Here is a 25,116-nt window from a genome sequence, read left to right as displayed (position 1 = left end):
CAACGTACATGCGGACACTCTCAGTCAAAGTTTTTTCGGCCGATCACGAGTGGCGTCTCCATCTGGATCTGGTCCTGTACATCTTTCAGATGTGGGGTTTTTCAGGGATAGATCTATTTGCCACTCGGGAGAACACGCACTGCCCGTCATTCTGCAGCCTCCAGTAACTGGTGCAAGGAGCTTTGTGGGATGCGTTTCAGATCTCTTGGTGCTTTACACATTTCCCCACATAACCTTGATCCCTCGGGTTCTGAGGAAGATTCGCCAAGATCGGGCTCAGGTCATTTTAATAGCCCCATATTGGCCAAGAAGGGTGTGGTACACGGACCTTCTCAACTCTAGCTGTGCCCTCCGCTCCGTCTCCCTCTCAGGGCAGACCTCCTCTCGCAGTTGCAGGGGCAGGTTCTACACCACCACCTCCAGAGCCTGCACCTTCGTGCCTGGAGATTGAATGGGGCAACCTGAGTTCTTTTTCTCTCCCACCAGATGTAGTGGATGTTATTTTATCGGCCAGACGACACTTCACGAAGTCCGTTTATGCCGGCAGGTGGGCAAAATTCTTGGCTTCATGTGGAGAGAAGCAAATTGATCTTTTGAGGGCCCACCTCTCTGATATTTTGTTATTTGCTTTAGATTTAGCAAAGAAGGGTTGTGTAGTACTACTGTTAAGGGCTAGTTGGCTGCGCTGTCAGCCTTTCTTTGCCTCCCGGATCAGCCCTCCTTGTTTAAATCGCCTATTGTTATGAGTTTCTTAAAAGGTTTAATTAATAGGTTTCCTCCCACTCTTTTTCATATGCCTCAGTGGGATCTTAATCTCGTTTTAACTTTTTTAATGGGGTCACCTTTTGAACCCATGCATTCTTGCCCGCTAAGGTTTCTAGTTCTTAAGACGGTCTTTCTCATTGCTATAACCTCGGCTAGGCGGGTTGGTGAGCTTCAGGCTCTTTCTGTTAAACCCCCCTTTACCTTGTTCTTTCCGGATAAAGTGGTGCTGAAAACTAGGGCGGCTTTCCTACCAAAAGTTGTCACTCCTTTTCATATAGGGCAAACCATTAACCTTCCATCTTTCTACCCTCCTCCTCACCCCTCGAAGGAGGAAGAAAGGCTTCACCGTTTGGACCCTAAAAGGACTCTTAGTTTTTATATTGAAAGGATGAAAGACTTTCGCCTGGAGGACCAGCTGTTTGTGGGGTATATTGGACAGAGGAAGGGCAGAGCAGTCCATAAAAGAACAATCTCCAGGTGGGTTATTCTTTGTATCAAGGTTTGCTACTTGTTGACAAAGAAAGTTCCGCTTGAGGGTATAAGGGCCCACTCCACCACGGCTAAGTCCGCTACTTCAGCCCTAGCAAGGGGTGTTCCGGTGGTGTATATTTGCAAGGCAGCAACTTGGGCGTCCCTCCACACCTTCGCAAAGTATTACTGCTTGGACTCAGAGGTTAGGAGGGACGGCCATTTTGCATGATCTGTATTGCAGGATGTCTTGGTGTAATCAGTCAGGCACCCACCTCTGAATGTGGTACTGCTTTGGGACTCTATTCATAAGGTGAGAAATCCACAGGTAGTTGTATCCATCAGAAGAACAAGTTACTTACCTTCGGTAACGCTTTTTCTGGTGGATACAATAGCTACCTGTGGATTCCTCACAGTACCACCCGCCTCACAGTTGCCTGTCTGGTTACACTAAGATGTGTGGTTTTATAGATGTATATAAATGTTGATGTTTTTCTGTATGTATAAATGATGGTTTTGATTCTATTGCATCATTGTGGTTTTATGTATATATGTATTTATTGGAGCTATTGTGAGGTCGGTTTTCATCTGTTTGCCTCAAAGGCACGTAAAAAATGGGTGAAACTGACTTCAGCATGCCGGCGAGGACCTCTTATTGGCACGGTTACGTCAGATGGAGTTCCGTGGAGCCGTGCAATTGTGACATCCTCGTCAACGTGGAGAGCTGGGAAGAAGATTTTCCGTCGGATGCTGGCGCCTGGGAGAATTCATAAGGTGAGGAATCCACAGGTAGCTATTGTATCCACCAGAAAAAGCGTTACCGAAGGTAAGTAACTTGTTCATACAGCCCAGTTAGATGTCAGAACATCTCTAGTATACAACTCAGTATTGTCTGTGAGGGATGAATGGTATTTAACTGTATGCCAAAGAGTTAAGAGAGTAGTTCCAGAAGACAAACGTGTTTCATGAGAGGATGTAAGCTCTTTTGTGGTTGGGCCCAGAGTTTGGAGGGCAGTCACGTAAATCTGCCTCTGTCCAGGCTGGAGCAGACAGGTGATGGGCTGGGTGAGAGCCAGCACTGTGGTATTTGACAGAGTCAATGTATGTTGGCAATGCCGGGCAGTGCAGCTTAGATCTGCACGTGTGAGTGAAGCACAGGCATTTGCAGGTGTTTCAGACTTCCACTTTCAACCAGAGATGGGATAGGGAAGCCACAAAGTTAAACACATTATCGTTATTTTTTGTTTTTTTAGACATTAACTGCCACTCACACTACCATCTGTTGCCTCATTTTGTGGGGGTGAAGGGGATTGGCTTCCTCAAATGGAAAACATCAAAATATTTGAGTTAATGAAGAGGTTTACATGATGGTACATGGAGACACAGCCATTGAAGACATAGTGAACCTTGTTTACCTATACGCGGGAGCAGCAGGATCGTGCTCTACGAACCATCCATTTGAGGTCGATTTTGAGATACCTGTTTGGAGCCTCTATGAATTCCTCCAGTTGTACTGCATGTCACTTGTAATTCCATTTAGTGTAGTGCACTGATTATCACTCTGATCAAATGGCCCATCGATTTTTACCACGATCTGTTTAGTTCTCATGACATTACAATCAAACACTGGGACATAGGACATTATGAAGCGAGCCCCCGCGCAGTGCTGAGGAAGAGGCGTTGCAGCACAGAAAAACCAGGTTATAAGATGGATTTGAGTCGACCTTCGAAAGAGAGGGAATTTGGACCAGTAACGTGGCTTCCCAACAATTAGTTCTGGCCTCTAGGCGCTCTAGCAGCATACAGTAACCACCTTGCAATCACAGCATAAATTCAGTATAAAGGCACAGCGTTGTAATGGGATATGGTATAGGTCTTTACACTTACTAGTTTGATTGTTGCTTACTTTAAAGGGGCATCCGGTGAATGATGTCACTTTATGCCTGACAGACCCATCAAACATATGAACATTCTAGAATGCCTATTGTTAGTGGTTATTAGCTATGCAAAAAGTCTCGCCACTGAATGACACCTTCATTTTTAAAAAACGATTTTTATTGGTTTTCAGACCGTATACAAAGAATTTAACAAGTATATAAACTGTGAAGCAGAAATGTCACAACCGTCCCCCAGCAGTGAAAATCACCATTAGGTAACCATACTAACCCTTTGGTGTTAGAGTATCCCAATAGGCTATCCAGTCCCCCCAGTTCTTGCCATGCTGTAACCCATCCCAGAAATTCCCTTTTAGCAATAATAAAGTGCATACCAACTAGCAGGCTGGTATGGCGTACGCTCCCCACCCCCTATTTGTCCATCAGGCCCAACAGAACCAATTTTGACTTCATATTGCCCTGCCCACAACCTGGCATAGAGTGCTGCCAATATTTTACCAGTGGCTGCATATAACTGGGCAGTCCCAAACCATGTGGAAAAAGGTGTCAGTGGGGTGCCAGCAACGCCAGCACTATGTTGTCAGGTCTGCCTTCATCCTGTGTGACCTTGTATGGCTGTAATAAACGTAAAGCAGGCACTTCATTTGAATCAGGTGTAATTTTATGGCGATCGCCAGTGCCCTGGGGCCATTCTGGTCTCCACCTAGTCGTCCTCATCCAAGGGGCCCACATCCCCCTTCCACTTTTCCCTCAGTGTAGTCATGGGGCCCAGGGTGTATTCGCCAGGGAACGGTACAGGCTGGAGACACCTTTCCTCTCCAGTGTGCTTCTAAGGGATGATGTTAGGGAAGGAGCTTGGTGGAGTCATGGGAGGCGTGGTCGCCTGGTGCTGCTGTAGGGAGCAGTATAATTTAGCCCTGTGGATGGTGTATGTATCTACAAGGAGTTGAAATGTGCACATGGAAGTGCCTGCCCAGACATTGCCTTATGTTGAAATACCAATGGTATTCCATGCCTGAAATCCCCCTAGAGTGAAGTATGTCGGAGCCAGGCCCAGTCCAGAGTGATGTAATTACCGTTGGCACGCTGTACCAACTGATCCATCACAATGTCTGGCACCAACTAAACAAGGACGTTTGTGTCGCAGGTGCAAGGGTTGTGTGTGTGTCACTATAGAGAAGATTTAGCATGCCATGGTGGTTGAGTTCACAGAGCTCCACCCCTACATAGGGTTCACTCCTATCCGCAAAGAACCTCTCAGTAATTGGAAGCGATGCCTGGCTCAGTAATATCACTGCAGTCTGAAAAACCCCAGACCACCATCATAGGGGTTGAGTACACATTTGTGGAAGGAGATCCCTGGGGGGCCCTCTGGCCATATCAATCTCTACACCTCTGACTACAGTTCAGAGCAAGGCGGGTTGATTAGGGTATAGCTAACTCTGCAGTTTGTAAAGGAACCAGGGCAACGCAACCATCTTAAACAGCGCCCCCTTGCTCGATATGTTGAGCAGCAGTGTCAACCAGTGGGACAGTTTCTTCTGGTCCTGGTAACCAGGGGTGCAGTGTTGGGGTCCCACGCTCGCTGCTGGGTGAAAGTGATGTGCGTCCCCTGATATTTGAAGTGGGCACCTAGTAGGGGAATGTTGGTGGATTTAGGCCTATTCACTGTGAGGCCAGATGCCTAAGCATACACCTGCAACAACGCTAAGAGTCGTGGGACAGAGATTTTAGGCTCACTGACATAAATTAAAAGATCGTCCGCTTATAGCGAAACCCTGTCTGTCGGACCACTGGAAACGACTAAGTTTCGCATCTTGCTTTGCCCATTCTGCCAATGGTTCTATGACGAGCGCGAATAGGAGAGGTGACGGGGCAGCCCTGTCTCGTATCCCACCCATGGCAATGACCTGGGAAGTCTCTCTGTTTACACAGACCTTCGCCCAAGGTCTGGAGTAGAGCGTCTGGACCCAGCGACAGAAGACAGGACCGAAGTTCATGCATTCCAATAAGCGGAACATAAACTGATGTGGACGGAGTCAAAAGCCTTCTCAAAATTGTTCGATATTAGGGCCCTAGGATCTGTCCTGCCAATAGACAAGACAATCACATTGTTTAGTCATCAAATGCAGTGGTAAGTGCTGGAACCTGGCACAAACACTTTCTGGTATGAGTGTATTAGGGAAGTGATTGCCTTAACCAGCCGGTTTGCAAGCAACTTGGCCAGGATCTTGGTCTCCATATTAAGTATGGAGATTAGTCTGTAGGAGCCACACTCCTCCAGAGTCTTCTGTGGTTTTGGGATTACAGAGATTGTGGCCCCGCTCAGATCATATGGGAGCTTGCCTCCCAGTGCATCCTGGTACATCGCAAGCAAGGGAAGGGTCAATAATGAAGTGTACTTCTTGTACAATTCTGCGGCAAACCATTCTGGATTGTCTAAAGGTAGGTGCATTCCATGTTCGAGAAATCACACTTGTGTGATCACTAAGAGAAGGAGCACCTGAATTTTCCTGCGTCCTCCCAGTTCCTCTCAGAACCAAGCACTGGCTTGGCCTCTATGGAGTTTTACATCTTCAGCTCCTGCACCTTCATAGATACTCTGAGAACAGTGCAGAAACCCCAAGAGCAGTGCAGAAAGCAAGAGTGACTGTTGATGTCCTTTTGCCTCAGATTCCAGTGTCTTTGGTATTTCTCCTGGGACCTGAAAGCCCCTAGTTCCTGGATCCTCTTCTGGGCATCTAGAGGGATTGTCAGGAGGCTCCTGTGAATCCGTTCGTCAAGCTTCCTGTACACAATAGGCCTCATTTTTCAGATCTTGGCACTGATCCTGATGCCAATAGCAGAGCCCATGAATTACTACTTTGCTAGTCAAACCCATAGATGTTGTGTCCATTGAGGCCCTGTCAAAGAATTATGAAATCTGTGCATTGGCCTCAAACTCATCCCCTGTAAAAGCCAGTTTGTTGTCCACAAATTGAATGTTAAAACACTAGGGAAGGCTTCCTAAGCAGATGTTTTCTCTAACGAGTGTGTGATTAACCAGGAAGTCCTCCACTCCATCTGCGAGGCTTGGGGGCATCACCTATAATGCATCATCCACTCACCTGAACTTGGAGAACAGTAGGTCCTAAATGCATCCCTTCTGAAATTTTAGGATTCTAAGGGTCCTGCAAAGAATTGATTAAAGAAAGTCTATTGTGCTCTGTCATACTAAATCGGGCCCAGCAACCTGCTCCATCTCCTTCAAAGAGAGCACATAATCTTGCCAGAGTGGATGGGTCTTATGTGCACTAATAGAACACGATGACCTCACCCCTCCTTACTGTTAGTTAACATGAGGGCCTGGTGCTAGGACCCTTGTGGGCTTGTATCTTGGCTTCAGAGGTTTGTAGGAGCCTCAAAGTTTCTGTGTTCGTCTGGTGCTCTCTGTTATCCCAACCATGTAAACCTTATTATAAATAAAGTCTTGCTCCATGTTAGATTAAAAAAACGCACTGACTGAACTGTGAGATTTGTTGTGTGCAATTGCTTGTCATACTGTGCCTGGGTGCAAACCAGTGTCAGCTCCTGGAAAGATCCTCAGCAGCTCCTATCTTGGTCCTTGGCAGCCCAGTCACTACCAGTAGAGATGTAAAGTAAATAGGATGACTAGAATGCTCTTGACACAGTATATGAACCACATGACTTTATATACTATGCATTGGCCACTTTACTTACAATAACTGTAATTATCTTTGTCTGGTGTAGTTGATGGATACTATGTAGCTCACACTATAGATTTGGTAGTCTCATTGTAACTGAGCAAAAGGTGACATTATTACCACACTCCAGTACTCATTTTTCTTATCTCAGAACATGAAAGATAGAGTTGTCCCTGACAGAGTTAGCACCAATATGAAGAGTGAGTTTGAACCATGGAAATGCTCTCCATGCACCACCTGCATCACCATCCACTCTCTCTCTTTCCCTCTTACAAGGTGTCAGACCTGGATACAAAAAATGGAATCGGATATGATGAAAGAGGGAAAGCAGTGCGCCTACGAAATCAGCTTAACATGGTTGACTGCACGGATGCCAATGGGAATACACCTCTCTCTGAAGCAGCAAGCGGAGGCCATCCTGAAGCTATCAAACTTCTTATAGAGAGAGGCGCTCAGCTAAACACCCAGGTGAGTGCGTAAAATGCTAGATTAGCTTGGTATTACTCCAAATTTCAGGTTCTGCATGAAACATTAAAACAAGCCTTGCCTGTTTCAAAGTAAGTCATAACAGATTTCAGAGCTAGCGCAGATCTGAAGTAAGGAAACTGAGAACGACTTGTGTCTTTCAGAACATTTTGGTTGTAGCAGGTATTTGCATTCAGCTGTAATTAAATATCATATCCAGCTATAAGATATAGATGTCTACACATCAGAATCAAATTCCAACATGATAGGTAGTTTATGAGCAAAGATGCACACTTTATTCAGAAGGCTTAGGTCACACTTGTCACAGCAGTGCACCATATCTACATGTTTCTGAGTTTAAATGTGGTAGGTTAATTTTAGAGACAAAGAGGAAAGGATATGTCTTTCCCTACATGCATGTTTATGTGGTCTTTCAAAAATGTCTCCTTTCTTTCTAGTAATGGGAGATATTTAATTCAAATTGCCTCTAGCTACTGTCAAATATTTTTGGTGTTGCATTCTAAGCACATCAGACAAGATAACACTAACATCTACCCCATGCAGGAGTACCAGTAGCCCCAACTCTAGTTCATCAGGCAGGGTGATCAGCAGTAACATCATAAAATATTTTAGTTGTAGTAAATGCCTCTATATGAGTAATGAAATACTTGCACATATTCCTTATATGGATAGATTGAATGCCCACAATATATTTCTCAGTATTGTATAATACAAGGAGGCCTTTTATTGTATCAACAAGTTTGCTTCTTTGCTGATCTCTTTTTAAATGAATCGAGGAACAATTGACTAAATTGTACTTTGTCAACTGCCTTGCTGAAAAACTGGTGTGATTATTTTTGTGCTTCACCACTTTCAGGTTTTGTCCATTGCCCTTCTGGTCCACACCTGTCAGGGAGCTCAGGAGGGACTTCTGGAATGCCTACAAGCGTAATGTTTTCTGCAGATTCAAGCACCATAAGCAGCATACAATCACTACTTATTGAGACTAGTGTGTGTTTGCCGTAATATTTGTTTCGCAGCTTTTCTTTTGTGATAGTGTCAGATTTTTGGGAGGAGTTAGCCTGGGTTTGCAAGGATCCACATTCCAGTTGAATATGGGCAAACACTGGACAAAACGTTTCCAGATGCAAAAGACTGAGAGCATGTTTTGGGGCCCATAAGAATAGCACATGCTTAGACTTTACTGTAAGCCGGGCTGTGAGTCAGTGGACCTGTCAAATAGTGTATGCTGTAGTATCGCACCCTTATGAGCGTCACCACTATCCTCTGGTGTTGCTTGACACCCAGGGAGATGTCTTTATTATTTTGCTTAGTTGGCAGATCCCTCTTCAGGCAGTGGCTCAATGAACCGTCCTTCCCATTTTGTGTCAGTCCACAGCATTTCCCTGATGTTCACATGTATATCATAAATTTAGTATACGGTTAACACCAAAGTAGAAATATATTAATTTTGAAAGTTTGATTACCAAAATTTGGGGCTGAAGTTGATGGTGGGTGCCTTTATATACTTGATATTGTTTGCCACTAAATGTGTGTTGACTGTATTCGTACAAATCAGTTATAGTCACACCCTGTGAGGTTCTCAACTTGCATATCCCAACTCGGGCTGCCACTATTATGCTTGAAAAGCAAAATGTTCCTGCTAATATTGAGTATAGATCCAAAATTCTAATAGCCAACTACTGAGAGAGACATAAACAGCTGACAAACACCTGAACATTTGTTTGTCAAGGTTACATTTTTCCTTAAAAGTAATCAAACACCTTGCCATAACTGACACACAACATCTGTGATCTTTCTTCTTTAGGGTGCTATTGTGTTTTGCTGATACCAAAGTTACTCAAATGTCACACTCTAGGGTACTCTTAAGATGTTTCTTGGTGGTCAAGCTAGTTTGAAATTTTCCTGAGGGCACATTAATGGTGCAAAGTGGGGGAAAGTGTCCATTGAAGCAAATAAGAGTTAAACTCTCACATTTTCAGGTCTTCTGTAATTTATGTGAAGCTGTTGCATAAACTAAAATATTGGCATAGTTCTATAAGTTTTGCTTTCTCACCCACCTTTGACACAAGTGAACTTGATTCATTGCACCAACACTGAATGTGAAAAACAGGTTATTGTAGCCCCGAATAACCCCACCCAATACATTGTTGAAGTAGAATTATTGCTTTTTGGTTACTAACAATCCCTGTATAGGGATCAAGGGCACTGTGGTAACAGACACAAACTTATTTTGTTATTCACAGCATCGCACACACATTGCACTAAGTTGATTAGACACTTTTAACTAAAAGCATTTATTACAACACGGCAAACCTGCTTCTCAGCACATCTAAAGCAACTATACAAGATATCATAAAAATAGCAAAAAGGCATGTTGTAATTCGGGAGAATTAAATGAACATTTCTAACATGGTTTCCTTATGAACATATAAGGTGAGGAGACATCCATTCAGACTGCGCTGTTTTTGGTTATATGTCTGTTTCTGGTTTTATTTGACTTTGACGTGGTGATGAGTAGACACTTGTCTCAGACTGATGTTGAATGCGGTGTTATATCTATGTCATTAGCCTAACGACTTGACGCTTTCACAGTTCTTAGAAAGATTAGGTCAGACGACATCTGCATCAAATAGCAGACATGACAATGATTCTGCATAGATCAGGAAAGATGGTGACTCATGTTGTCTAACCTAAGATGGAATTGGAGCCTACTCAAAATGGAGTTGGACTTTAGGGGCTTTACATCAAAGCTCAGGAAGTCTATTTTTATAACAGCCTCTAATAGCAGAATACATTTTATGAACAGTTACTTGGGTAAGTTTACTCTTACTCTTTTGAGTAACTACTACTTTGGCTATTTCACCATTTACAATTGTAAAGTTGCTCAGAACTTTGGACTAACATGTCTCTACTCTCAGAAACCGGGGTTGGAGCCAAATTTACAAGTGTAAGTTACTGCCAAAAAGGAGCAATAGTAACTCCAGCACCACACCTGGCCAACCACTGATACTGCAACACCCTCCCATGGAAAACAATGGACGCAGGGACCATAAAAATAATATTAAATTAATGTATTTTAACTTTTTAAATAACATATATTTAAAGTTTAAATAGTGTATGTGTGTATATATATATATATGTATATATATATATATATATATATATATAAAACCTAGTGGTGGTCGCTACTAGGTAGTTATAGGAAAAGCGTTTTTTGACCTGCCTATATCTTTGGCACTGTTTGACGAATCTTCACAAACCTTTCCAAACAAAGTGTTGCAGTAATTCTTGTTGCGCATGGAAAGTTTCGAGATGGTCCGCTAAGCGGGGGCAGAGAAAAAGGGGAGGGAAAAAAATAGCCTTTCCCATGTTAATTCCCAATAGGACCTTTAGGCACGTCTACAGCCCGAACCGCTAGATGGAATTACACCAAATGAGGCAGAAAGCTAGCTTTCTGTACGCAGATCACACTTTTGCTTATTTGGTATAAATCCATTCAGTAGTTTTTGAGATAATAAAGGGAAAACAAATTTGTATATCTCTCGCCCTGATGACTTTGCGAATAATGCACAAAATGTGCCAATACACATGTGAAAAGAAGCATTGCAATTGGCTGACTGCAACCTGACTAGAAAGTTGCGGCCGCCATTTTATTTCACAGGACAAAGTCCCCGGGGTTAAAAATCCAAACTGGAAGTGGCAAAAGGGTTTAGGGTAAAGGTATCCTCACCCCAGGGGTGTGATATAAGTGTGTTAGGGCCAATTATGGGTTTAAAATAATTTTGCTTCACCATGCGCGATATTCGCGCATTTTCGAGAATTATTTGCGAATATGGAAAAATTGGAAAGAAAAGCCACAGACTCATTCATACACACATAAGTGCACTCAGAGACTTGTGCGCCCACTCACGCACGCACTTAGACACTGTTTCAGCCCCACTCAAACACTCACGCACCCACTCACAGATCCACTGACAGAGACAGGCCCTGTGGCCAACCTGCACTGCCCACAGCCAAAGGACTTGTGTGGCGCAGGGTTGGGTGGTTTTAAGAGCTTGGCTGCAGGCCAGGCCTTGCAACCAACCCCCGCTGCGCACGGCCAAAGGCTGTGAGCAGAGAGGGTTGGAATAACGTATAGAAATAAAAATTGCTTTACGTTAAAAAAACATAGAAATTCATTGAAAAAAACAAAGATTACAGGGACATTATATTTAAGTTCTGAATTTACTGGTACAAAACCATAGAAATACGGCAGTTATAGTTCTTTTAAGTAAATATAACTTGCGCCCTAAGGTAACTCTAACTCGCGCCTTCGCTATGCACGGCTAATTACACCACATATCATTGATGAGATCTTGTATGGCATCTTTGATATTATCACTGCAACATTTGCAATAAAATTATTGATAAGAAAACTGTGCACTGCAAGGGTGCAAGCTATAGTTACCTTAGAGTGCCAGTTACAGTTACTTAAAAGAACTCTAACTATAACTGTTGAATTTCTATGGTTTTGTACGAGTAAATTCGGAACCTAACTATAATGTCCCTGTAACCTTTGTTTTTTTCAGTGTGTGTGTGTGTGTGTGTATGTATGGAAAATGTCACTTACCCAGTGTACATCTATTCGTGGCAAGTTCCGCTGCAGATTCACATGCTGTGCACTGTTCCTGCCATCTAGTTTTGGGCTCGGAGTGTTACAAGTTGTTTTTCTTCGAAGAAGTCTTTTCGAGTCACAGGACCGAGTGACTCCTCCCTTTCGGCTCCATTGCGCATGGGCATCGACTCCATGTTAGATTGTTTTCCCGCAGAGGGTAAGGTAGTAGTGATAGAGTGAGAATAGTAAAGATGTCCATGCAGTGGAATAGAGATGTATGTACAAAGTTGAGGTAAAGGAATGTTTATTTACGTATGTACAATTTCTAATTACAACTTAAACTGCTACCGGGGAGGTGGGAGGGCGCATGTGAATCTGTAGCGGATCATGTCACGAACAGATGTACACTGGGTAAGTGACATTTTCCGTTCGGTGGCATGTGTAGCTGCAGATACACATGCTGTGCATAGACTACAAAGCAGTAATCCTCCCCAAAGCGGTGGTCAGCCTGTAGGAGTTGAAGTTGTTTTAAATAATGTTCTTAGTACAGCCTGTTTTACTGTGGCTTGTTGTGTTGCTAACACATCTACACAGTAGTGTTTGGTAAAAGTATGAGGTGTGGACCAAGTGGCTGCCTTACAAATCTCTATCATTGGTATGTTACATAGAAAGGCCATTGTTGCTCCTTTCTTTCTAGTGGAGTGTGCCTTTGGTGTAATGAGTAGTTCTCTTTTAGCTTTTAGGTAACAAGTTTGTATACATTTCACTATCCATCTGGCTAATCCCTGTTTGGATATAGGGTTACCAGTATGGGGTTTCTGGAATGCGACAAACAACTGTGTAGCTTTACGAAATGGTTTTGTCCTGTCTATATAGTACATTAGAGCTCTTTTATGTCTAATGTATACAGGGCTCTTTCTGCCACTGAGTCTGGCTGTGGGAAGAAGACTGGGAGTTCCACCGTTTGGTTTAAATGAAACAGTGAAATGGCTTTTGGTAGAAATTTTGGATTTGTGCAGAGATCAACTTTATGTTTGTGTACTTGTATAAAGGGTCCCTCAATAGTGAAAGCCTGTATTTCACTAACTCTTCGTAATGAAGTGAGTGCTACTAGAAATGCCACTTTCCAAGTTAAGAATTGGATTTGACAAGAATGCATGGGTTCAAAAGGTGGCCCATGAGTCGCGTAAGTACAATATTAAGATTCCACGAGGGTACTGGTGGAGGTTTGGAGGTATGATCCGTTTTAGTCCTTCCATGAAGGCTTTAATGACTGGTATTCTAAATAGAGATTTTGTGTGTTTAATTTGCAAATAAGACGAAATTGCAGTGAGGTGTATTTTGATGGAGGAAAAGGCTAGATTTACTTTTTATAGGTGTAGTAAATAACCTATGATGTCTTGTATGGACGCATCCAACTGTGTGATGTGTTTTGCTTGGCAGTAGAAGACAAATCTTTTCTATTTGTTAGCATAACAATGCCTGGTGGTAGGTTTTCTTGCCTGTTTAATGACTTCCATACACTCATTTGGAAGATTTAGATAGCCAAACTCTAAGACTCCAGGAGCCAGATTGCTAGATTGAGCATTGCTGGATTGGGGTGTCTGATCTGTTGTTTGTGTTGCGTTAACAGATCTGGTCTGTTTGGAAGCTTGACATGAAGTACTACTGAGAGGTCCAACAGTGTGGTGTACCACGGTTGGCATGCCCACGTTGGTGCTATAAGTATTAGTTTGAGTTTGTTTTGACGCAGTTTGTTGACTAGAAAAGGAATGAGTGGGAGAGGGGGAAAAGCGTAAGCAAATATCCCTGACCAATTGATCCACAGAGCATTGCCCTTGGACTGAGGGTGTGGGTATCTGGACACTACGTTTTGGCATTTTGCATTTTGGTTTGTGGCAAATAGATCTATGTCTGGTGTCCCCCATTGGCGAAAGCGTTCTTGTAGTACCTGGGGATGTATTTCCCACTTGTGAGTTTGCTGGTGATCCTGATTGAGATTGTCCGCTAATTGATTGTGAATCCCTGGGATGTATTGAGCTATTAGGCGAATATTGTTGTGAATTGCCCATTGTCAAACTTTTTATGCTAGGAGGCAAAGTTGTGATGAGTGTGTTCCCCCTGTTTAAGTAGTACATTGTTGTCATATTGTCTGTTTTGACAAGAAAGTGTTTGTGAGCCAGAAGAGGTTGAAAAGCTTTTAGTGCTAGAAAGACTGCTAACAGCTCTAAGTGATTTATGTGTAGTTGTTTTTGCTCGCTGTCCCACTGTCCTTGTATACTGTGATTGTTGAGGTGTGCTCCCCACCCAATCATTGATGCATCTGTTGTGAGAATGGCGTGAGGCACAGGGTCTTGAAAAGGCTGCCCTTTGTTTAAATTTATGGGGTTCCACCACTGAAGCGAATAGTGTGTTTGGCGGTCTGTCAACACTAGATCCTGGAGATGACCCTGTGCCTGCGTCCATTGTTTTGCAAGGCACTGCTGTAAGGGCCGCATGTGTAGCCGCGAGTTTGGGACAATTGCGATGCATGATGCCATCATGCCTAGGAGTCTCAACACAAATCTGACTGTGTAGTGCTGATTTTAGTTGTATTTTTGGTACCATGGTGTGGAATGATTGTACCCTTTGTGGGCTTGGACTTGCAATCGCTTTTTGAGTGTTGAGTGTTGCTCCCAAGTATTGCTGAATTTGTGATGGTTGCAAGTGTGATTTTTGGTAATTTATTGAAAACCCTAGTGTGTGTAGGGTATCTATTACGTAACGTGTGTGATCTTGACACTGCTCCTGAGTGTTGGCCTTAATTAGCCAATCGTCGAGATATGGGAATACATGGATGTGTTGTCTCCTTATGTATGCTGATACTATGGCAAGGCATTTTGTAAAAACTCTGGGGGCTGTTGTTATCCCGGAGGGTAACACCTTGAATTGCTGATGTTTTCCTTGTATAATAAACCTGAGGTATTTTCTGTGAGAAGGATGGATGGGTATGTGAAAATACGCATCTTTTAAATCCAGTGTTGACATGTATTCCCCCTTTTTTAGTAATGGGACTACATCTTGTAGTGTCACCATATGAAAGTGTTCTGATTTGATGTATAAGTTGAGAGTCCTAAGATCTAATATTGGCCTTAGTGTTTTGTCCTTTTTGGGAATAAGGAAGTACAGGGAACAGACCCCTGTTCCTTTTTGTTGATGAGGTACTAGTTCTATGGCTTGTTTTGTTAATAGTGCCTGCACCTCTGTTTGTAACATTGTTAGATGTTGCGACAATAGTTTGTGCGCTTTTGGGGGAATATTTGGAGGTAAATGTCTGAATTCTATGCAATAACCATGTTGGATAATTGATAGTACCCATGAGTCTGTTGTTACGTTTGACCATTGATTGTGGAACATTTCCAGTCTTCCTCCCACAGGAGATGTGTGTTGTGGGAAGGTGATGGGGAAGTGTAAGGAAATGCCTCCTTGGCATGGTTACCCCCTGACTTTTTGCCTTTGCTGATGCCAAGTTATGATTTGAAAGTGTGCTGAGGCCTGCTAACCAGGCCCCATTCTTTCCCTAACCTGTACCTTTGTCTCAACAATTGGCACACCCTGGCATCCAGGTAAGTCCCCTGTAACTGGTACCCCTGGTACCAAACGCATTGATGCCAGGGAAGGTCTATAAGGGCTGCAGCATGTCTTATGCCACCCTGGGGACCCCTCACTCAGCACAGACACACTGCTTGCCAGCTTGTGTGTGCTGGTGGGGAGAAAATGACTAAGTCGACATGGCACTCCCCTCAGGGTGCCACGCCAACCTCACACTGCCCATGGCATAGATAAGTCACCCCTTTAGCAGGCCTTACAGCCCTAAGGCAGGGTGAACTATACCACAGGTGAGGGCATAGGTGCATGAGCACTATGCTCCTACAGTGTCTAAGCAAAACCTTAGACATTGTAAGTGCAGGGTAGCCATAAGAGTATATGGTCTGGGAGTCTGTCATACACGAATTCCACAGCACCATAATGGCTACACTGAAAACTGGGAAGTTTGGTATCAAACTTCTCAGCACAATAAATGCACACTGATGCCAGTGTACATTTTATTGTGAAATACACCCCAGAGGGAATCTTAGAGATGCCCCCTGAAAACATACCCGCCTTCCAGTGTGGGCTTACTAGTTTTGCCAGCCTGCCACACACCAGACATGTTGCTGGCCACATGGGGAGAGTGCCTTTGTCACTCTGTGGCCAGGAACAAAGCCTGTACTGGGTGGAGGTGCTTCTCACCTCCCCCTACAGGAACTGTAACACCTGGCGGTGAGCCTCAAAGGCTCACCCCCTTTGTTACAGCGCCACAGGGCATTCCAGCTAGTGGAGATGCCCTCCGGCCACGGCCCCACTTTTGGCGGCAAGGCCGGAGGAGATAATGAGAAAAACAAGGAGTCGTCACTGGCCAGTCAGGACAACCCCTAAGGTGTCCTGAGCTGATGTGACTCTGACTTTTAGAAACCCTCCATCTTGCAGATGGAGGATTCCCCCAATAGGATTAGGGATGTGCCCCCCTCCCCTCAGGGAGGAGGCACAAAGAGGGTGTAGCCACCCTCAGGGCTAGTAGCCATTGGCTACTAACCCCCCAGACCTAAACACACCCCTAAATTGAGTATTTAGGGGCCCCCAGAACTTAGGAAGATAGATTCCTGCAACCTGAAGACGAAGAAGGACTGCTGACCTGAAAGCCCTGCAGAGAAGACGGAGATACCAACTGCTTTGGCCCCAGCCTACCGGCCTGTCACCCCACTTCAAGGAAAACTGCAGCAGCGATGCGTCCCCCAGGGTCCAGCGACCTCTGAAGCCTCAGAGGACTACCCTGCATCTAAAAGGACCAAGAACACCTGAGGACAGCTGCTCTGCTCCAAAGAAGAGAGAACTTTGCAACAAAGAAACAACTTTTAAAGGACTTCACGTTTCCCGCCGGAAGCGTGAGTCTTTCCACTCTGCACCCGACGCCCCCGGCTCGGCCTGCGGAGAAACAACACTATAGGGAGGACTCCCCGGCGACTGCGACCCTGTGAGTAGCCAGAGTTGACCCCCTTAGCCCCCCCCAGCGACACCTGCAGAGGGAATCCAGAGGCTCCCCCTGACCGCGACTGCCTGCTTCTAAGAACCCGACACATGGTAAAGGCACTGCACCCGCAGCCCCCAGGACCTGAAGGATCCGACCTCCAGTGCAGAAGCGGCCCCCAGGTGGCCCTCTCCCTTTCCCAGGTGGTGGCTACACCGAGGAGCCCCCCCTTGCCTGCCTGCCTCGTTGAAGAGACCACTGGGTCTCCCATTGAACTCCATTGCAAACCCGACACCTATTTGCACTCTGCACCCGGCCGCCCCCGTGCCGCTGAGGGTGTACTTTTTGTGCTGACTTGTGTCCCCCCCCCGGTGCCCTACAAAACCCCCCTGGTCTGCCCTCCGAAGTCGCGGGTACCTACCTGCTGGCAGACTGGAACCGGGGCACCCCCTTCTCCATTGAAGCCTATGCGTTTTGGGCACCACTTTGACCTCTGCACCTGACCGGCCCTGAGCTGCTGGTGTGGTAACTTTGGGGTTGCCCTGAACCCCCAACGGTGGGCTACCTTGGACCCAAGTTTGAACTCTGTAGGTGGTTTACTTACCTGCAAAACTAACAATTACTTACCTCCCCCAGGAACTGTTGAAATTTGCACTGTCTAGTTTTAAAATAGCTTATTGCCATTTTTGCCACAACTGTTCATGCTATTTTGCTGATTCAAAGTTCCTAAGATACCTAATTGAAGTACCTTCCATTTGAAGTATTGATTGTAAATCTTGAATCTGTGGTTCTTAAAATAAACTAAGAAAATATATTTTTCTATATAAAAACCTATTGGCTTGGAATTGTCTTTGAGTGTGTGTTCCTCATTTATTGCCTGTGTGTGTAAAACAAATGCTTAACACTACCCTCTGATAAGCCTACTGCTCGACCACACTACCACAAAATAGAGCATTAGAATTATCTCTTTTTTGCCACTATCTTACCTCTAAGGGGAACCCTTGGACTCTGTGCATACTATTTCTTACTTTGAAATAGTACATACAGAGCCAACTTCCTACAGGAAGTCACTGTTTATTGCTAGTGGCTTGTTTTGTAGTTTGGAATTTCCCCCTGGACTTGGGAAATTGCCCTCTGAAGTACCCTTGAAACCCCCCTCTTTGATACTGGGATTGGTATGAGGTCTTTTTCTGTGAGGTAGATGGTTCTGATGGCTGTGGCCTGAAACCTCCCCTATACTGTGGCTTCCTAAATGTCCCTCTGTATTGGGATGAGTAAAGCGCTCCCATTGCTTTGGCTGTATCCGTATCTTTTTTCATTTTCTCTATGGCTGTGTCCACTTGTGGGCCAAATAGCTGGTGCTGGTTGAATGGCATGTTGAGGACCGCCTATTCAATCTCCGGTTTAAAACCTGATGATCTAAGCCATGCATGGCGTCTAATTGTCACTGCTGTGTTTATTGTTCTTGCAGCAGTATCAGCTGAATCTAACGCAGACCTTATCTGGTTATTTGTTATTGCCTGACCCTCCTCTACCACTTGCTGAGCTCTTTTTTGGTATTCTTTGAGGAGATGTTGAATGATGTCGCTCATCTCATCCCAATGAGCTCAGTCATATCTTGTGAGTAGGGCCTGTGAGTTCGCTATGCACCACTGATTGGCTGCTTGTGACGCTACCCTCTTTCCTGCCGCATCAAACTTTTTACTCTCCTTATCTGGAGGGGGTGCATCTCCAGATGACTGCGAGTTGGCCCTCTTCCTCGCTGCGCTGACCACCACCGAGTCTGGGGGCAGCTGTTGGGTGATAAATATTGGGTCTGACGGTGGTGGTTTATATTTCTTCTCCACCCTTGGTGTTATGAGCCTTACCTTAACTGGCTCCTGAAAAATCTGTTGGGCATGTTTAAGCATGCCTGGGAGCATGGGTAGACTTTGGTAAGATGTATGGGTTGAGGACAAGGTATTAAAAAGGAAGTTGTCCTCTAGTGGTTCGGTGTGCATGCTCACATTGTGGAAAGCAGCAGCCCTAGCCAAAACCTGTGTGTAGGAGGTGCTATCTTCAGGTGGAGAGGGTTTAGACGAATAGCACTCCGGGCTATTGTCTGACACAGGGTCATCATAAAGGTCCCACAGGTCTGTATCTTGATGCGACTGCACAGTGTGTGTGGGTGACTGTGCAGTGGGTGTAGCAAGAGGAGAAACAGTTCTTTGAGGAGAATGCAGAGGAGAATGTGCTGGGGAAAACTGGCATGGTGGAGATTGCTCTCTTGGCTCTTTAGCCTTTGGCTGCTCAGTGTCCGAACGTCCTTGGAAAGCCAGTTTCCTTTCAAATTTGAGAGGAGGTGCTGTAAGGATTTTTCCAGTATCCTTGTGGATCTGTATCCTTGCTTGTCTCTCATCAAATTCTTCCATTTGGTGAAGTACTTCCTCGAATCTGTGGCTTTCTTTCATCTGTTTAGAAAGTCCATGCTCCTAAGTATATGAGCCTTTTTCGGCTCCGAAGCCGTTTTTTTCTGCACCAAAATGCCCATGGTGACAGTAGGTCTCGGTTCCGAAAGACTCTTTCGGGGTTTTGATTCGACGAGTCGATGTCGAACTTTTTCGGAGACTGTGGTTCGAGTCGAGTCCGAAGACTTCAAGGAGGATGTGGCCTTTCTCGGTGCTGAGGGTGTTGCTTGGTCACCTCTTGATCTCTTGCGGGTAGAGCCATGGCCTTCCGGCAGTGGCGTCCCCGAGGCCTTTTGTTTGGTCTTGGACTGGCTCTGGGTTTGGGTTTGGGTCGGGGCAGGCGTACTCACGTGTTGGCCTGCTGTCGGTGGTCGGTCCGCGTCGGAATCGTCCGAATCGGATCCTTGAATGGAGATGGCCATCTCTTCTTCTTCGACGTCGAGGTGCTCAGTACTCTTCGATGCCATTTGTAGTCGTCTCACCCTTCGATCCGTCAAGGTCTTCTTGGAACTGAAGGACCTACAGGCCTCACAAGTATCTTCTCGGTGGTCTGGTGACAAACACAGATTACAGACCTGATGCTGATCTGTGTATGGATACTTTGCGTGGCACTGAGGGCAGAATCTGAACGGGGTCCAGTCCATGAGGCTTTGACGCTTCTTGTGGTCGGGCCGACCAGGCCCAGGATGGGCCGGGTGCCCCGAAGGGCAACCGAAGGTGTGTTTCGCCGGTGCCGAGGTGTCAATGCAAGATGGTTCACAATCGAAAACAATACCGATGATTTTCGGCCATTTCTGAATTTTTCCGAATCGACTAACCGGAGAGAAGAGGAACACGTCCGAACCCGATGGTGGAAAGAAAACAATCTAACATGGAGTCGATGTCCATGCGCAATGGAGCCGAAAGGGAGGAGTCACTCGGTCCTGTGACTCAAAAAGACTTCTTCGACGAAAAACAACTTGTAACACTCCGAGCCCAACACTAAATGGCAGGAACAGTGCACAGCATGTGTATCTGCAGCTACACATGCCACCGAACACATATATACATATATATATATATATATATATATATATATATAATACACACACACACACACATAGGTATATATAAATATAATGTTAAAATGTCAACTGAATTAATCAATAAATATTTTATGGTAAAATATTTTAATAACCTTTTTCAGTTATTCATTCAAAAATAAATGTAATTTTTTTTTCTAATTTTTTTTAACTTTAATTCAATACCTAACATTTGTAATTTGTAGAACATTATACATTAATATAAGGATTATACTTGAAGGGAAATTTATTTTAATCATACAAAATGAATGTTAATTTAATTATATTTAAATTAAATATTTAAGTCAGAATTAAGCTTATAGTGCTGAAGAGTGTTTTTATTTTGTTCTACATTTAAAATAAGTATAGGACTTTACTTTAACATTTCACACGAAAATGTTTGCACTATTTTTTCAAGTTTAATAAACCTTTCAAGCTTTCCCCATGCTTTACCAGAGGGAGATCTTTGCCCCAATGGTGGAGCTCTCTCTCTATGCTAATATATAAGTAGTTAACTTAAATGTGTGAGGATCACCCTGTATACAATATAGAGGAGGAGGAAGTGGATATTTATACTTCTGAGTTTCTGAATTGCATTTTGTAGTAAATAAGTAGTACTACTGTAGTACTATTTTACAAAATGCAGTTTGTGGATCAGGACCTCTGTGTCTGCCAATGCTAATGCAGATTTACTATGAATTAGTGGCTTAACAACCATTGACAAATCCTGTAGTTGTAGCTTAAACTAAAAATGAAAATGATTATTGTTTGTGTGTGTGTTTGGGTGACTGTGCAAATGCAACAATGAATTAAAGGGTGGGAGATGTAATGTATGAGCGCAAGGAAGGGTGATACACTGCATTCATAAACTCTCCAGTGAATGGAGAGGCACTTGATTGGAGTAATCGTGGAACTGTACTTGGTTCATTGGAAATATTATCCTGCAACCTGAGTGAAGGTCGTGTATCCAACATGTGTTAACTATGGTTTCTTGCCACCCAGTGGGTGGCACACCACACAAGTGGTGCCTCTGGGCCAACAGGTGCTCCCTAGGACAGAAAATATTAACCAAGTTACATTATTTGAAATTCATTTCTACCCCTGTGTGGCAATCAGTCCCAAAACTTTGATTTTTTAATGTTTTCAGCTCTTAGCTGGCACCCTCAACTTGAACTGTGAGTACCAATCACCAACCGGCTCAGATTAACAGTCCCAAGCCTTAAGAATCTATTCTTAGTACTCAGTTTTTGCAGGCTTGAGCACCCCTTTTTTGGTCAAGCCTAGGCAGCGTTTGCGCTGCCTCTTCAAGACATGCTGTACTCGGTTTGTGGGCTTACAGCCTGCCCATAGGCTTGCTATTTCCATTGTCATTCTCATATTCTTTCTACCTATTTGTTTATGACCTGCATTTGCCATGCCTCTTTTAGTGTTTATCCCTCCCTGATAGCAAAGACTAAGGGCCAGATGTAGAAAGCCTTTTGCACGTCGCAAACTGCGAAAAACACAGTTTGCGACGTGCAAAAAGCCTAACGCGATGCACAACCTCAAATTGCGAGTCGGTACCGACTCGCAATTTGAGGCTGCGACTCGCAAATAGGAAGGCCTATTTGCGACCGCATCGCCATGCTGAGTTGCTTTGTGACCGCGAATGCGGTCGCAAACCAACTTGCAGTTACCACCCAAGTGGGTGGTAACTCATTCGCAAAAGGGAAGGGGTCCCTGCTGATCTGTGTATGGATACCCTGAACCTAAAATGTCTTGACCTATTTTCATTACCACCTTCATTTTCTTACTTTCTTTGCTCTGTTGTAGGGTGTTTTTGGCCGGACACCTCTTTACCGTGCAGCTTTTGGGGCACACATAGCTGCTGTTGAAATGCTTTTGCAGTACGGTGCTGACCCAAGGATCTATGCTGAAGATGGAAGCAGGCCTGATCAGGTAAGTGACTCCAGCCTATGCACTTACCTGTCTCATACAAAACAATAAGAGCCATGGCAAGCTTCAGGTTTTATTTAGCTATATTACTGTCCTTTTATCAAGGCTATAATGTTTTAGGTTTAAATCAATAATATCCCCCCCCCCCACACACAAATAATCAGCAAAAGGGAAACACCCCTCACCAGTGTAAACATATAAACACTGATAAACACCTGCACAACAACAAATTAAAAGGCCAGTCAAAGAAGTGAAAGTGAATGAGTCATATTTCATTCTTTCTGAAGGGGCCAACACAATGTAACTTTGTTATACAAGGTAGCCTCATGAAAGACTGGTCTGAGATTAGTTTGCATAAGTTTTGTTGTTTTGGGGGTATTACTAAAATATTGTTTCTTCATTTGTTTCCTCCAGTTGTGTGCGTTAGGATTAAAGATGTAGGGCTTGGAAACATGTTTTAGGTCTGATCTAATCTAATACACTGTAGAGAATCTAAGGATGATAAAATCATATTTGATCTTTTGGCAGTGTTTAATTCTTTCACTGATTGGTGAAATGGCTGGCCCAATTGACTCTTGACCAATATGTACTATCACATTTGCCTACAGTCATAAAATGGCTAAAACCCTTTTATATGTCAGCCTCCTTTTCTACTAAGTCAAAATTGATAGCAGGTCACCCACCAAATAACCTACGCTTTGAACATTCAATGCAAGGAGTAGTAACAGGTACCTTTCAAAAGAGTGTTGTCACCCTACACATTGGATAGTGGTGACAACCTGACACAAGGCATTCCACATACATACCACATTCATACCTGCAAAATATCCCATTTTTATGTTTGATGCCTTCAGGAAATCTTGGCTTTTTAACCAACTGCATTTTACTGCTGGGGTTTTTAAGTCCAAAGTCACAATGTTAACAGCAACATGTCAAGTCCTAGAATACAATGTGATGTGTGTTAAAAGGCAAGGACTGACGTAACGTGAGACATCTGCCATGGGAACACTTGGCAGCTACGAATGGCAATGCAACAGCAGCACCATATTAATGTAGTCAGGCAGAGTGTGCAGAAAAGCAGTGGTCAGCGTGCTTAAGTCATCTAGTTGCACATGCCTTAGCATGTAGAACAACAAATGTATCTGGTGTAATTCAAAAAGATTTAACAGAATACCATATTGTTGGCAGGGTTGACCACCCCTCCGATGTCATAATATTCAGTAAGGAGTAGGTAAGGGAATTTGTCTATAAAAACATTTAAATATACCACTCGCACTTTTTTTTATCCATTAACAGTCCCGAAAATCAGACAAAGTCCTGACAAAGTGAGCGTGCGAAGTAATGAGATGTGAGAGAAGGTAACGATGTGGGAGTGGGAGTGAGAGTGCAATACACAGACTTTCTATGCGGAAAACAGTCTCACATATACGTTCATTGGAAGACACTACACACCCTGCATTACTTCTCCTTTAAATTAGATATGTGCTTCAAAACATTCCTTTAACAAAACAACATGGTTTGTAAACACTAGAAAATCACCGTTTTTTTTTTTTTGGAGGTTAGCTGAATAAATATTGATAAGCACTGTTTTGAAAAGGATTGAAAAACATTGAGAAAATGCCACAGAAATCCACAAAGAATAAACACTGAAATCAGGATAGCCCAATTATAATCAACAAATGTGGCTTCAATACCACATTACAGTGGTAAAATGCTACTTCGATCTTTGTGGCACCCCGGTCCAAGTTATATTACATTTGATATAAAATATCATATTGTACCTTATAAGAGAAATCAGTTATAGAGAGAACTGGGCCCATAATGTGTCTGGTACTCTTAACACATAAACAGTTCCTGTATACTTCCATAACATACTCAAATCATTATTGGTGCAGTGTATGTTGCATGGTACTGGTCATGTTTCAAGTTAGTGGAATCACTTAATTTAAGTTTGTAGTGTAATATGGTTTCCCCTCCCACTTGGTAGGAAATATTATCATGGAGTTTATGGGCATTATGTGATAGGTGATTTAATGATCAGTGCTAGAGGGTGAATATCTTCAAAAACATGCTTCTCTTGTGGGACTATCCTCTACAGAGCCAGAAGCAACTGACAACAACACAGTTTTGTGAGGTCTTTCGTACATCCTTCCTTTTGTGAGCCTGTGATTCTACATCACATACCAAATATGCAGAAGCAGTGTTAACTGCTAAATGACTTCTTCTATTGTTAGTCCACTGTTGTGCTTTGAAAAACTGGAAAGCAGACTTATTGCCATTATACATGTGTATAGAAAACAGCAAAGTCTAAATTCCCTTAATTACTGGAATATCTAACCCTCCTTTTGCAGACCTGTGTGGTTTATAGGAGTGACACAAAAATATTATTTGTGCCGCTCAGTGGTCTTTTTATCAGTGAAACTTGTTTTTTTCTGACAGCAATTTCCCTAAGATTCCACTCTTAACCCTGTTAAATTGTCATAGTAAATCTTTCAGTGGGACCAATGAGTGATGTAGTGGGCTTGCCATCAATTATAGTTCTTCATTGAAAATCTCCCTTTATGCCTCTCACAAAACCCAGAACATGTATCCTCACAATGTTACTAAAACAGGCTCTGCTATAGCCTCAAAGGCCAGCTGCACCTGGCCTAGACCAAATCTCTGAGCTGATGTGAAGATTGCCACTTAATGCCTCCCATTTCCTTCTGAAT

The 25,116-nt window shown here is 43.7% G+C and overlaps 1 protein-coding gene across 7 annotated transcripts in view; it reads left to right on the top strand.

Moving 5' to 3' along the window:
• Positions 1-25,116, top strand: part of IQANK1 (IQ motif and ankyrin repeat containing 1) — a 338,309-nt gene that overhangs the window by 197,873 nt on the left and 115,320 nt on the right. For all 7 annotated transcript variants that reach the window (XM_069220930.1, XM_069220928.1, XM_069220926.1 and 4 more), the window contains 2 exons: positions 7,109-7,300; positions 22,283-22,408. In XM_069220930.1, coding sequence (XP_069077031.1) covers positions 7,109-7,300; positions 22,283-22,408 — 318 coding nt within the window. The remainder of the gene's footprint in view (positions 1-7,108; positions 7,301-22,282; positions 22,409-25,116) is intronic.

The sequence above is a fragment of the Pleurodeles waltl genome, chromosome 2_2, assembly GCF_031143425.1.
Source record: "Pleurodeles waltl isolate 20211129_DDA chromosome 2_2, aPleWal1.hap1.20221129, whole genome shotgun sequence".
Classification (NCBI taxonomy): Eukaryota; Metazoa; Chordata; class Amphibia; order Caudata; family Salamandridae; genus Pleurodeles; species Pleurodeles waltl.
This window is presented reverse-complemented; position numbering and strand designations above follow the sequence as displayed.